At 51.6% G+C, this 12,500-nt stretch overlaps 1 protein-coding gene across 1 annotated transcript in view; it reads right to left on the bottom strand.

Annotated features, from left to right (window-relative positions):
• Positions 1–12,500, bottom strand: part of clasp1a (cytoplasmic linker associated protein 1a) — a 61,475-nt gene that overhangs the window by 25,063 nt on the left and 23,912 nt on the right. Inside the window, exons 9-19 of the mRNA XM_086221049.1 lie at positions 6,929–7,072; positions 5,673–5,746; positions 5,071–5,163; positions 4,715–4,860; positions 3,878–4,013; positions 3,587–3,657; positions 3,341–3,400; positions 2,743–2,820; positions 2,466–2,633; positions 1,776–1,822; positions 1,240–1,410 (exon numbers count right to left, since the gene is read on the bottom strand). Coding sequence (XP_086077175.1) covers positions 1,240–1,410; positions 1,776–1,822; positions 2,466–2,633; positions 2,743–2,820; positions 3,341–3,400; positions 3,587–3,657; positions 3,878–4,013; positions 4,715–4,860; positions 5,071–5,163; positions 5,673–5,746; positions 6,929–7,072 — 1,188 coding nt within the window. The remainder of the gene's footprint in view (positions 1–1,239; positions 1,411–1,775; positions 1,823–2,465; positions 2,634–2,742; positions 2,821–3,340; positions 3,401–3,586; positions 3,658–3,877; positions 4,014–4,714; positions 4,861–5,070; positions 5,164–5,672; positions 5,747–6,928; positions 7,073–12,500) is intronic.

Genomic DNA, 12,500 nt, shown 5'->3' with positions numbered 1-12,500 from the left:
ATGACATCATCATCACTTGTGCTCCAGTGGTGTGTCTAATCTTTATCACCTGCTGGAAATAAAGCCAGTGGATCCTGAGCCTCCTCATCCTCACCATCGCTCTGATCACAGCACAGCCAAGCTCACTCTGATGAAGCTTAAATACCACAATAGTGGTCCTGTCTCCATTTTGTAAATGACATCAAGGCACCAGAGTGATGACATCATGTCATTATGGCGTGACGCCGCCAGTCACATGCTGGAGCATCTCTACACTGTAGCATCACTGTTTTCTGGCCCTTCCTCGATCCAGTCTCTGACCAGAACTTATGAGCTGCTTCGACCATTTATGGCTGAATGTGGGCGTGTCGAGGGCGGCTGTGAGGCAGGTTCACAGGTGAACACTTGCAGGTAGATGGTGACTTATGAAGGCAAACAGGCGTAGGACGCGTGGCTGCAGTGTCAGGAGTCAGGACATTTTAGTGTGTGCGGCACCTGCGGTCACCTGTCCTCCGCAGTTTGATGAAGAGCCCTGAGCTGTCAGAGCTTCGTCAGTCTCACTCGTGAAGCAAGTTAGTAAATAACTGGCCAGTCCTTCTCCACAGGCTGAGTCCTTCTCTCTGCCCTCTCCGCCGCTGGTCGCCGCTCCTCCGTTCAGGTCTGTCATCAGCGACTGCGTCCTGCTGCAGCTCACACCACCAGACACTTGCAGCTCTGCTGCTCTTTCTGGTTCTGCCGCCATGAGCGATTCTTGCTACCCGACCCACAGGAGACGTTGGAGGACTATCACATCAAGACTGCAGAAACCAAAGTCCATCCATCCATCCATTTTCTATACCTCTAATCTGTTAAGGGTTACAGGAGGGGTGGAGCCTATCCCAGCTGGCATTGGGCGAGAGGCGGGGTTCCCCATGGATGGGTCACCAGGAGAAACCAAAGTCTTGCCAAGTATATTTTTCTAATTTCTGGTCAAAATATCTCAATGCCTGTCTTGATTACTGACAGACCCACGACAGGCAGCATCTCCATCAGAGAAAGGGCTTGTTCTCACTCATCTCAGGGCTGCAGCGACACATCGGTTCACCCAACAGGAAGTTTTTGTGAAACAAACATGGTTTGAGCATTGAAGCCAAAGAACTAAGAAGCACACGGAGCAGAAGAACAGTTCAGCATCAGTCTGGGATTCTGCCAAATACAAAGAATCAAGTGCTTCCACGCAGAGGTTTGCTGGCGTGCTTTAGAAGGTAAGTAATGGATTACCTAAGGAGGCGTAGGACCCTGGGGGGAGGGCAGCAGCTGAGCTGAATGGTGAGGACACAGGAACGGTGGACAGCCGGGACTTGGCGCTGGAGGCAGCGTTGACGTCAATGTCACTCCGGGAACGCTGGAGGGACCCTGGTGTGGTTGGCATCCTGGTGCTCACCAGCTTGCCTGAGAAAACAGCAATGAGAAAAGACAATCACTTTATTTTTACTTTTCACAGCCACTCAGGAGTGAGATGGAGCCTGTCAGGTGTCCACCGCCATCAGACTGTCCACGATGAGCTCCTGCTGACCAGCTTTGGCAGCATACAAACCAGAAATATTTTGCGGTATATACTACATGTGTCATATAGCCTCTATCATTAAAAGGGTTCTTCATCTGGTGAGACTTCAGAGCTTGGACGTGTATGTCCCGACCTCCTCTTCAGCAGGGAGCAGCAGAGACCTGAGACCATCAGGTGCTCCTGACCCTGCTGCCTCACTGGCCAGAGAGGGACGGAGGTGAAGGGCAGAGTGAGCTGAGGGGGGTCTTACTCCTCGTGATGCTGCCTCCAATGACGCTCTTCACAGACAGCGGCCGGCTGGAAGGAAGAGAAACAGCATCACTGATGGGAGCCACACACACAACACTTGCCTGAGACTGGACCTGAGACCTCAGTCAAAATAACAACAATAACAACAATAACAATAATAACAATAACAACAATAATAATAACAATAACAACAATAACAATAATAACAATAATAATAATAACAATAACAACAACAATAATAACAATAACAATAATAACAACAATAATAATAACAACAATAATAACAACAATACCAATAATAACAACAATAATAACAATAATAATAATAATAATAATAACAATAATAATAACAATAACAACAATAACACATTTTATTCATAGCCACCTTGCAAGGCTCTCACCCGAATCTTATCAGGTTGTATTTGCATTCAACAGAAACTCTTCCTGTACAGACAGAACACCTACTGACTCTGAAACCTTAGACACAAACTGATGGCTCATGACAGCTCCACCAGGAGGTCATGAGGGGTTTCCTCCAATCAGTTACAACGATCAGATGTGCATGTAGCTATGATACCTGCCACATGGACGGTAGGACAGCAAAGACACACGTAGGAGGGAAAAGAGAAGGAGGAAGGGAGCGTGTCAGGGGCCGGCCAGGACAGGAGCAGGAGAACCGCAGGTTTCTTACTTCAGACTCTCCTGGGAGGACGAGGACGAACGGTCGGACTGAGGCAGAGACACAATGCTGTCAGAGCTCTTCAAGTGAGACTGGAGGGCCTTCTGATAGGTTGACTCCAGCGCCTGGAACAGATGCTCCGCCTCCCGGCTATAGTGGCCATGGAAGCCCCAGTAACACCTTCGAGTGAGGACATGACAAACAGACAAGATGGAGACAGTCACATGAAGTCAGAGTGACACGTAACATTCACCAACTCCATAACAAAAACCTGTTGAACAAGTCTTACTTCCTGGCGATGGATCTGGCCTCCGAGTCAGCGTCGTGTATTCCTTTCTTGATGGTCTCCGTCAGGACGGCCACATGTCTGGGATAGTAAGGGAGCATGGTGAGGGTGGGGTTGTAACCCTCTGGCGAGCTACAGAGATGTGTCCACCCAATGGTTTTCGCAGGCATTTTAAAGCCTGGGCGGTGGCTACAGGCATGGAAAGCTGGCTTATCACTGGGCGTTCAGATGGTGACGGCGCCCTCAGCACTCATCAATCTCACGGCCCTCATCAGTGGCGCACTCAGCCAACGCTTAGCTACCTAAAATGTTAGCAAATGCCACCGTGTGGGGGGGGCTGCTTACACACATAAATATCCACAAAAAACAATCCGCCTTCACACGCACGTAGTTTTCATCACTGTAGTGGACGTCACACCGACTGACCTTCATTTCCTGGACAACTCCACCCATAACAATGACTTCCCTAACCCCATGCCCTCATCCAAGTCTTCAGCCTCAGACTTTACATCATGAGGACACACACACACACACACACACACACACACACACACACACACACACACACACACACACACACACGTTGTACAGGTACACCCACCTTTCCAGTGTATTTGTGTTCCACTCTTGTAACATGAGGTCCAGGAACTCATAACAGCGTCTGGAAACAGAATTCATGATTGAGGACACGTGGAGGGAGTTACTCACGAGCAACGCCTGGTTGTGTCACGTGATGAGAGCAGAGAACAGAAGCGTGTAGATCAAGGGGACAGAAATCAAATCCCTCTTTCTGTAAGTGCTGACGTGCACCGTGAAGGGAGAGAGTAGCGGGGATGAAGCCTCTCACCGTCTGACTGCCACTGATTTGGAGGTACAGTTGCTGGTGATGATGGGGATGAGACGAGGGTAGTGTGTGTGCTGCAAGGCAAGCACAACAATGCAGAGCGTCTTTCTGGAGGAACTTATTTTACGACTGGCATCACGATGCTGTGACACATGACCAAAATGCTTTTTTTGGTGTCATTCACTTCAAACACAAAGGAAACAGAGATGAGAGAGGACTTTCGTAGCAAATGTATCCTAATCAACAGCTTTTAATGAGACTATAGATGACGGGAGAGGAGGGAGAGGCAGTCACCCTGAGGATGAGGCGGATGGCGGCTACGCCTGACGTGGCCATGACTTTGGCACTGTTGGGCACCAGGTTCAGCAATATGGGCATGATGCTCTCTGCTCCGTGATCAAACTTGTTCCCCAGCAGTGATGACAAGTATCTGACGGAGGGAAGGAAGAGGTGGCGTTAGCAGGGAGACGCAGGTGGAGTCAGGTATGACAGGAGAGCTCTGTCCCCTGGAGTGGCTGTGGCCCCCTGACAGAGCGGTGAGCATCACAGTTCTCTCACTGCAACACTGCTGCTGCTCACGTCAGTCTGACGACCTCAGTCAGAGACCAACCCCACTTCAGTGAAAGGGTCCATCACAATCGGCAACCACTTCCTGCGGCTTCTAACCGTTAAGGAGAGGGTTCGTACTGAGAAGCGTGATGCAATAGTGACATCATGAGGGATGAGAGGACACACGGAGCAGCGCCCATCTATTCATCTACCAGCTGCTCTTCTGCCTTGCGCCTCATCGGCGCTGTATTAAGATTGACATGACGGATGTTTTAGGGTGGGAGGCGAGCTGCTGCGGTCCCAGCTGAGCAGCGCTCGTTTCATTAGCTTAAGGATGCAGAAAGAAGATATGAAATCAGGCCATTTTTCAGACGAGCCTAATTAGTTCCACAGTGACTTCCTATCAGTGTGGCCAGTCAAAAATGTGACTACCACCTCAGCGACTAATGACATCACCAACTGGAACAGGTTATTAGGCTCAGGCAGTTTTCACTAGACTTTATTTAATAAAGGCAAAATACACATGCACACACTCATGGACACACACAGAGGAAAGGCTAACCCCCGAGGCTGGGGTCTTACCCCAACGTGATGCAGGCCTCTCGGACCACCTGGGAACGCAGATCTTTAGCAGACAGCTTGAGAGGCGACTCCAGGAGGCGCAGCTGCTGAGGGAACCCTTCGTACTCCGCTGCTCCGGCCAGCATGAAGGATCGGACCTTCTTCAGCTGCAGGCAACAAGACAGACAACAACGGCATCTATGAGGCGACTAAATCTTGTCTGATTTAAGCTCCTCCTCCTTCCCCTCGCTGCGTTCACAGCGAAGGGAAGGACAGTTGGCTGATGGCAGTTGGAGGGTTAGAACCAGGTGTTGCGTGTCAGTTCTGAATTGGGTGTAGGTCCAGGTTAGGCCAAGACCAGGTTGGGAGGGACTTACCGCCACCACCCTGTGCTCCCAGTCGTGTTTGTCATCCGACAGTATTTCCCGGATCTTGGTCAGCTGGTCCTCCAGCTCTCTGTTAGAGTAGATCTGCAGACACAAACACAGGATGACCACAGAAGCTGAGCCTCTCCTGGTCCTGTCACCAACGTGGCGGTGCCATTGCACCTCGCTATCTTTACAGAGGACAACAGAGGTGGAGCGAGGGAGCATTTGCCGACGGCGAAGGTAGTGGCACAGCTGAATCATCGGAGTCACAGTGACTGAGACCGAGCCAGAAGACAAACACAACGATTGAAACGCTTCCACATCTGTGTAGAAGGAACAGCTGGAGGAGGTTCAACCTGCTAAGGTTAAATGTCAAGGCTTCATCTCGTACTCTGGGACGGCGTTACGTCGCCATTATTTGGCTCTTTGTAAACAAACCACAGCATCATACGAGCAGAGTATTTCTACGATATCGTGTGATCTCTTTCTTTCATTCTGATCAGAATCGGTGAGGCGTGGGAGAAGCCGGCGGGACACCGGGGTCCCACGCACCTCTGTCAAAAACAACCAAATACAAGGAAAATCGACAGAAATCCACATGGATGAAGTACCTGGACTGAGGGCACGTCTTCGAAGGCTTTGATGAAATCGTCCTCATCAACAGCACCAGCACCTGCTTCTTTACCTTCAGAAGAGAAGATACTCATTCAGCCAAGAGGGAACCTCCTGGAGCGAACGGCTGGGCCAAGCAGCCGAGGGCGTTCAAGTCCAGAAACAAAGACTCAGCGTCTTCTAGTGACACAAGACCCTTCTGGGCGGCCGCGAAAATTCACCTGTGCTGGTGATACGCAACTTGTTTAAAGAACAAAATCCATAAGTGGCAGGTTAAGTTTGACAAACTCAGGATGACATCACTGTTGATGACATCATGGGTCAACTGTTGTGAAGATAGAGGAGGACACAGTGCAGATTCATCTCAACATTACGAGCAGACGACACATTTGTGGCACCAACGCCAGTTACTAGGCTGTCTTGGGCCATGCTAGCTCACTGAAACGTGACTGCTGATGATGAGATGACGTCTAAGGGGGTCTGAGGGAGAGTAAGGGGGACGGATGGAGCCTAAGGGGGTCTGAGGGAGAGTAAGGGGGACGGATGGAGCCTAAGGGGGTCTGAGGGAGAGTAAGGGGGCGGATGGAGCCTAAGGGGGTCTGAGGGAGAGTAAGGGGGCGGATGGAGCCTAAGGGGGTCTGATGGAGAATAAGGGGGACGGATGGAGCCTAAGGGGGTCTGAGGGAGAGTAAGGGGGACGGATGGAGCCTAAGGGGGTCTGAGGGAGAGTAAGGGGGCGGATGGAGCCTAAGGGGGTCTGAGGGAGAGTAAGGGGGCGGATGGAGCCTAAGGGGGTCTGAGGGAGAGTAAGGGGGCGGATGGAGCCTAAGGGGGTCTGATGGAGAATAAGGGGGACGGATGGAGCCTAAGGGGGTCTGAGGGAGAGTAAGGGGGACGGATGGAGCCTAAGGGGGTCTGAGGGAGAGTTAGGGGGCGGATGGAGCCTAAGGGGGTCTGAGGGAGAGTAAGGGGGCGGATGGAGTCTAAGAGGGACTTAGGGAGAGAACTCAGTCCGAGCCTCTGGACCCATGTCCTATATCGCACTGTAGCTGGGAGCGTTTGACATTACAACAACTGTTCTGTAGCGGAAAAGGACAGAAAGGTTGTGTCTGTGTACAATGACAACAAGGACTTCTTCTTCTCCAGCCTCCTCGGTAACCTGGATGACATCACACCCCCTCACGCCGCGGCTGCATCATTAGCTGGACTGTCGTGCTGAGCGTGTAGGAAAGACAGGATGAGACCCTCCTCCCACCTGAGGCCTTGGCGGCTGCAGCAGCAGAGCTGGGTCTTCTAACAGAAGTCATCACAGTCCTCCTGGCACTAGGGGGAGCTTTGGAGGATGAGGATGAGGAGGACCGGCCCCCATCCACAGAGTCCTCATCTTCAAAGTTCTTATCTGCAGGACAAAAACAAAGAGATGATGTCAGCAGACTCAGAGCTGCCACCTGACTTTCATCTGCCCAAATACGACCCGCAGGGCTTAATTTGTAAATCATCAGGTACCGGAACGCAAAGTACATATGACACCCCAGCAGTGAGAGAGGGGCTCAGGTCCCGGAACGCACAGAAAAACAACATCCAGATGCCCACTTGCCGTGATGTGGGACTTACAAGCCTCCATTTCAAATAATATCCATGGTATCAACTTTATGATGATAATTCAGTTATTAGCCTCCTCTGAACAGCACAGGTGAGCGCCCACATCACCACAGGTGGACTCAGAGTCTACAGTCAGCAGTTCGTTTCTCAACAGGTCCAACTTGGAAAACAAACAAAAAAGAGCTCATAATAAATCACACAAATCCTCCATTATTCCTCTTGTTAGACGGTCTGCTCACCATTTAGTTGTCCAAGACACCCCACATCACGTTAGACCCGGCTTGGCTAGCTGGAGGTGAACCAGGCTAGCTAGAGGTGAACCTGGCTGGAGCTGAACCAGGCTAGCTGGAAGTGAACCAGGCTAGCTGGAGGTGAACCAGGCTAGCTGGAGGTGAACCTGGCTAGCTGGAGCTGAACCAGGTGAACCAGGCTAGCTGGAGGTGAACCTGGCTAGCTGGAGCTGAACCAGGCTAGCTGGAGGTGAACCAGGTGAACCTGGCAAGCTGGAGGTGAACCAGGCTAGCTGGAGGTGAACCTGGCTAGCTGGAGGTGAACCTGGCTAGCTGGAGGTGAACCTGGCTCGCTGTGGCGGCGCTAGCCTCCTGCTTCAGCCGATTTTGCTCGTCAACATGACCGCTGCAGCTGCCCTCGTCGCCGCTTGTGGAGGCTTTTCAGCCTCGTTTTAAGCGTCATGTGACTCTTCCTTCTTTTTGAAAAAACAGCAAATTTATCTGTCTTTTCGACATGTTGGTGAACTGTTTATTTCCTCTCTGCTTGCTCCTCAGAGGCGGCGAATTTCGAAAGGTTATTTGTTGGTGTGAGGGGCGTGGTTTGTTGGCGTCAGTGCATCAACAGATCTCCGAGTCTTTCAAATGACGTTGAATCTTAACAAACAACATGAAATTCTAAGGATTTGGTCTGTAAATTTATCTTTGCACATTTTTAAAACGTTTTCATATCTTCTTTTAGTACAAGAGGTACCGGATCAGCCCAAATAAGTACCGAGGTACCGGATCTGCCCAAATAAGTACCGAGGTACCGGATCTGCCCAAATAAGTACCGAGGTACCGGATCTGCCCAAATAAGTACTGGAACACAGGGAGGCCAAAATTCAGAGATGCCGGATCTTGTTCCGACAGTGTCCGCCTCAAAAAAAACCCTGACGACCCATCACCCACAACAGGGATGAGCCCGCAGCAACACGCCTGCTGTCATCGGATTCACTGCCACTGCAGAAACCTGAAGCCAGCACAGATGATTCGCCCTCAAGTTCCCGTAAACACCAGCCTGAATCACAGAGGACGCGCCGCTCGGGCTGAGCCTCCGCAGCTCATGGGTACCTGGAACAATGAGCCCCTCAACGAGCCTGCTGCTTCATCAACCACACACACATGCACACACACACACACACGCGCACGTACACAGGTACACACACACGCACATGTACACACACACGCACATGTACACAAACACGCACATGTACACACACACGCACAGGTACACACACGTACACATGTACACACACGTACACACATGCACACGTACACACACACGCGCACACACATGCACACACACGTGCAGGTACACACACACGTACACACACGTGCACACACGCACACACACACATGCACACACACACACGCACACATGTACACACTCACACACACGTGCACACACACATGCACACACGCACATATGTACACACGCATGTACACACGCATGTACACACACGTACACACACGTACACGCACATGTACACACGTACACGCACACATGTACACACACGTACACACATGCACACGTACACACACGCGCACACACATACACATGCACACACACGTGCAGGTACACACACACGTACACACACGTGCACACACGCACACACACATGTGCACACGCACACACACACATGCACACACGCACATATGTACACATGTACACACGCATGTACACACACGTACACGCACATGTACACACACGTACACGCACACATGTACACACACGTACACGCACACATGTACACACACGTACACGCACACATGTACACACACATGCAGGTACACACACACGTGCACACGTGCACACATGTACACACACACACTCACATAGCGAAGATGAAGAAGACAAAAAGCAACAGGAGGAAGAGGAGGAGGGTGGGTGGAGTGAAAAGAACATGGCTACATGTGGGCGGAGGACGGGAGCTGGTAGGGGAGCGGAGGCCTCGTTCCTTCGGGGGTCGCTGCTGCCCCCTCGCAGTGTGGCAGGCATCTCCCTCCTCAGCTGCGTGTGTGTGTGTGTGTGTGAGTGTGAGTGTGTGTGTGTGTGTGTGTGTGTGTGTGTGTGTGTGAGTGTGAGTGTCAGCCCTGCGTGCGCTGATGTCAGGGTGTGTGTCTCAATACCAATGCCAGAAATTCTTGAGGTGAGAAGAGGGAGGGGCCCTGGATATGAGATCATCCCCAGCCCAGAACCCCAGCATGACTCAGCTGCAGCCTCAGGATCCAGAGTGGTTCTGAAATGACGGGCGGCCATAGTGAGAGGCTGACCAGCTGAACACAACACACCCATGATCATCCCCACTCCTTGAACACTAACCAATAACTGCGAGCGCAGTCAGCCGGCTCGGTGCTGCCCAGACACGAAACACCAATGGCGCTTGTGTCGAGTGCTGCCGTCAGCCGACTCCCTGCCGCAGCCTCACTGGCACCGAGAGCAACCGGATCAGGGCCTCACCTGCTGCTCTACCAGCTGATGTCCACTGAAGCTGTCAGATGTCCCGTCATTTCAATAAACGCCATGACTTCAAGCACACTGGGAACCCAGGACCTTCATGCTGGAACCTTCGAACCATTTATGAACCCTACATGAGTCAAAGGCCATGTCAAAGCCACGGAGCTGAAAACTGCTGGTCCAGCCTTCGGCGCACTGCCCAGGTTGAAAGCTCTTCTGGCAAACTTTCATGTCACCATAACAGCACAGAGACACAGAGGCCGACGGGTTTGTGGCTTGTTATCAGTCGGGATTCGCTGAAGCCAGAGACGGTGCTGCTGCTGCTTCGGTATCAACACCACCACCGCTGCATTCTGCTGAGTTTGTTTTCCGTGAAAATGTAACGAGAGCTGACTGGTGACTCACCCACACCGAGCAGAGACGAAGATTTAGAGCTGAACAACGTAGAAAACAACACAACACTGCAATGTAGCGTGTCCAGGAGAGGGCGCTCCAGAGCCTCCACTTTGGTTTACTATTTTAAATGGTCATGTTTGATGATTCAAAATATTTTTGACAAGAGCAGCTATTTTTTAAGAAATAAGCCTTCTATCTATCACTTCTGTAACAAACTGCTGCTCCATGCACACAGGCAGCGCCTGGTTTCACGTCTGCACTGAAATTCCCCGTTCAGGTGCACTTGGTGGTTCTTCTAAACTAGAATCAGAATCTGCCTCAAGGCCCTCAATCATGTTAGGCCAAACGTATCAGGTGTTCTTTTAGCAGTCCTCCCAAATAAAGTGGAGAGAAACACGAAAGCACTGGACCTGCAGCTGGTGGAACATGTGGTCATGGACACAGAACTCATGAGGGCTCACTTCTAGTTCCTCTCCAGACAGATCTGGTCCAGGGAGGACCCATCATGTCAACTGCACACCCAGCACATCTGGAGAGAATACCTCCAAGCAAACCTGGCTCTGTGGACGAGGTGGCGCTGGTCAGCCTGGAGTCAAAGATGGGCTGCTGCACATGACCACTAGAGGGCAGTGACGGCCCAGTGGCGCACTGATGGTGGCTGCTGTACTAATCTGTCCCACAACCACACAATTATATAACATCTCTCCTCTTACTGTAAAACATAAGAGCCGGAGGCACGATGGACTTGAGATTTCTGACAGGCAGCATTCTGACGAGAGAGGCACGGGCTGGGGGTTGAGTTTTGTCCCAGTAACCCCCACGCAGTCCAGTCCCTGATCCCCTCCCCAGACCTCCTTGTGCTGGACGTCCTGGGGCTCAGTGGGGACTTGGTGCACATCCACACACACACACTCACACACACACACAGACTCAGACTCAGTGGTTTAGCGAGCAGCCTGTGGGCTTACATAATCAGACGGATGACTGCTGATCAGTGTTACATCACAACAAAGACGTCTTGTTCTGCTGACAGAACGGAAAGGCTGCTGACTCGGCAGAACACAACCTTCTAGCTGTAAATTAGCGGTTCATCAAATCAAACATTTACTAGCCTCTGAACCCTTGGCCTGGTAGCGTCCCGTCACCTCAACATTCTTACAGCAACTTCCACACATCAGCTTCCCCTCACAAACATTCCCTGGACGACTTTTGTCCCGACAGGACAATAAACGTAGGTCTTGTAGCATCACAGTCACCAGCGGGTGGGGGAGGAGTTGGCTCGTCCACCGTTGGTCCGAGAGACGATGTCCTTCCTGTGTCAGTCCCCTGCACCTGGACGCAGCAGCTCTACGTGATCGTGCAGAGGAACACTTTTCATTCTACTTGCTCTCATGAAGGTCTGAGCAGTTTCACCTTCTTCCTCCTTCCTCCTCCTGAAGCCTCAACTTCAAGGAGATGTCCAGATGCTTGGTTTTGAGCGACCCTGTAAAGCTGGACCTGGTCTGACCCCTCCTGTCGGGAAGCCTCAAAGGTCTCTGTCAGTAAGTAGAGACTCTGGACGATGGAGCAAAGTGACTCTAGCCCCTTTCACACTGCACCAAAAACACGGGTCAATGCGGGTTTTTCAGCACTCTGAAAGGGTCGACTCAGCATTTCGACCCTCATCGACCGACTCGCCAAGCGACCCGGGAGTTTAGCGGCTCTGCTCGGCTCGGCTGCAGTGTGAAAAGGGCAACCCGTGTCGTATCAGGTTTCGGGCGACCTTCCTCTCGCATCCTGATTTTGTCACTGCGCCGCCTGTCAGGCTGTCATCGTGGAAGCTCTGGAAAAAAATTTGGGGCTGTGAGAGCTGCTGACTCACCTCTCAATAAAGTTTGGGCCTCTGCCGTCAGATCAGTCTCCTGTTGATGTCCCGCGAACGACAACGCTAACGTTCGACTCTGCGACATCCATGTTGTCGTTTGTTTACCTCTCAGTGCTCCGGCGCACATTTACGTGTGATGATGACGTCAGCGCGATGACGTACGAGAGAGAAAAACACAGGCACGCAGCCTCACAGCGGGAGCTCAGACCCGCGTCTGCTGGAAGCTTGAATGCGCCCT

Source organism: Aulostomus chinensis, chromosome 12 (genome assembly GCF_037954235.1).
Source record: "Aulostomus chinensis isolate RoL2024-O1b breed Wild chromosome 12, RoL_Achi_v1.0, whole genome shotgun sequence".
NCBI lineage: Eukaryota > Metazoa > Chordata > Actinopteri > Syngnathiformes > Aulostomidae > Aulostomus > Aulostomus chinensis.
The sequence above is the reverse complement of the archived record's forward strand: the minus strand, read 5'-3'. Positions and strand labels throughout refer to the sequence as shown.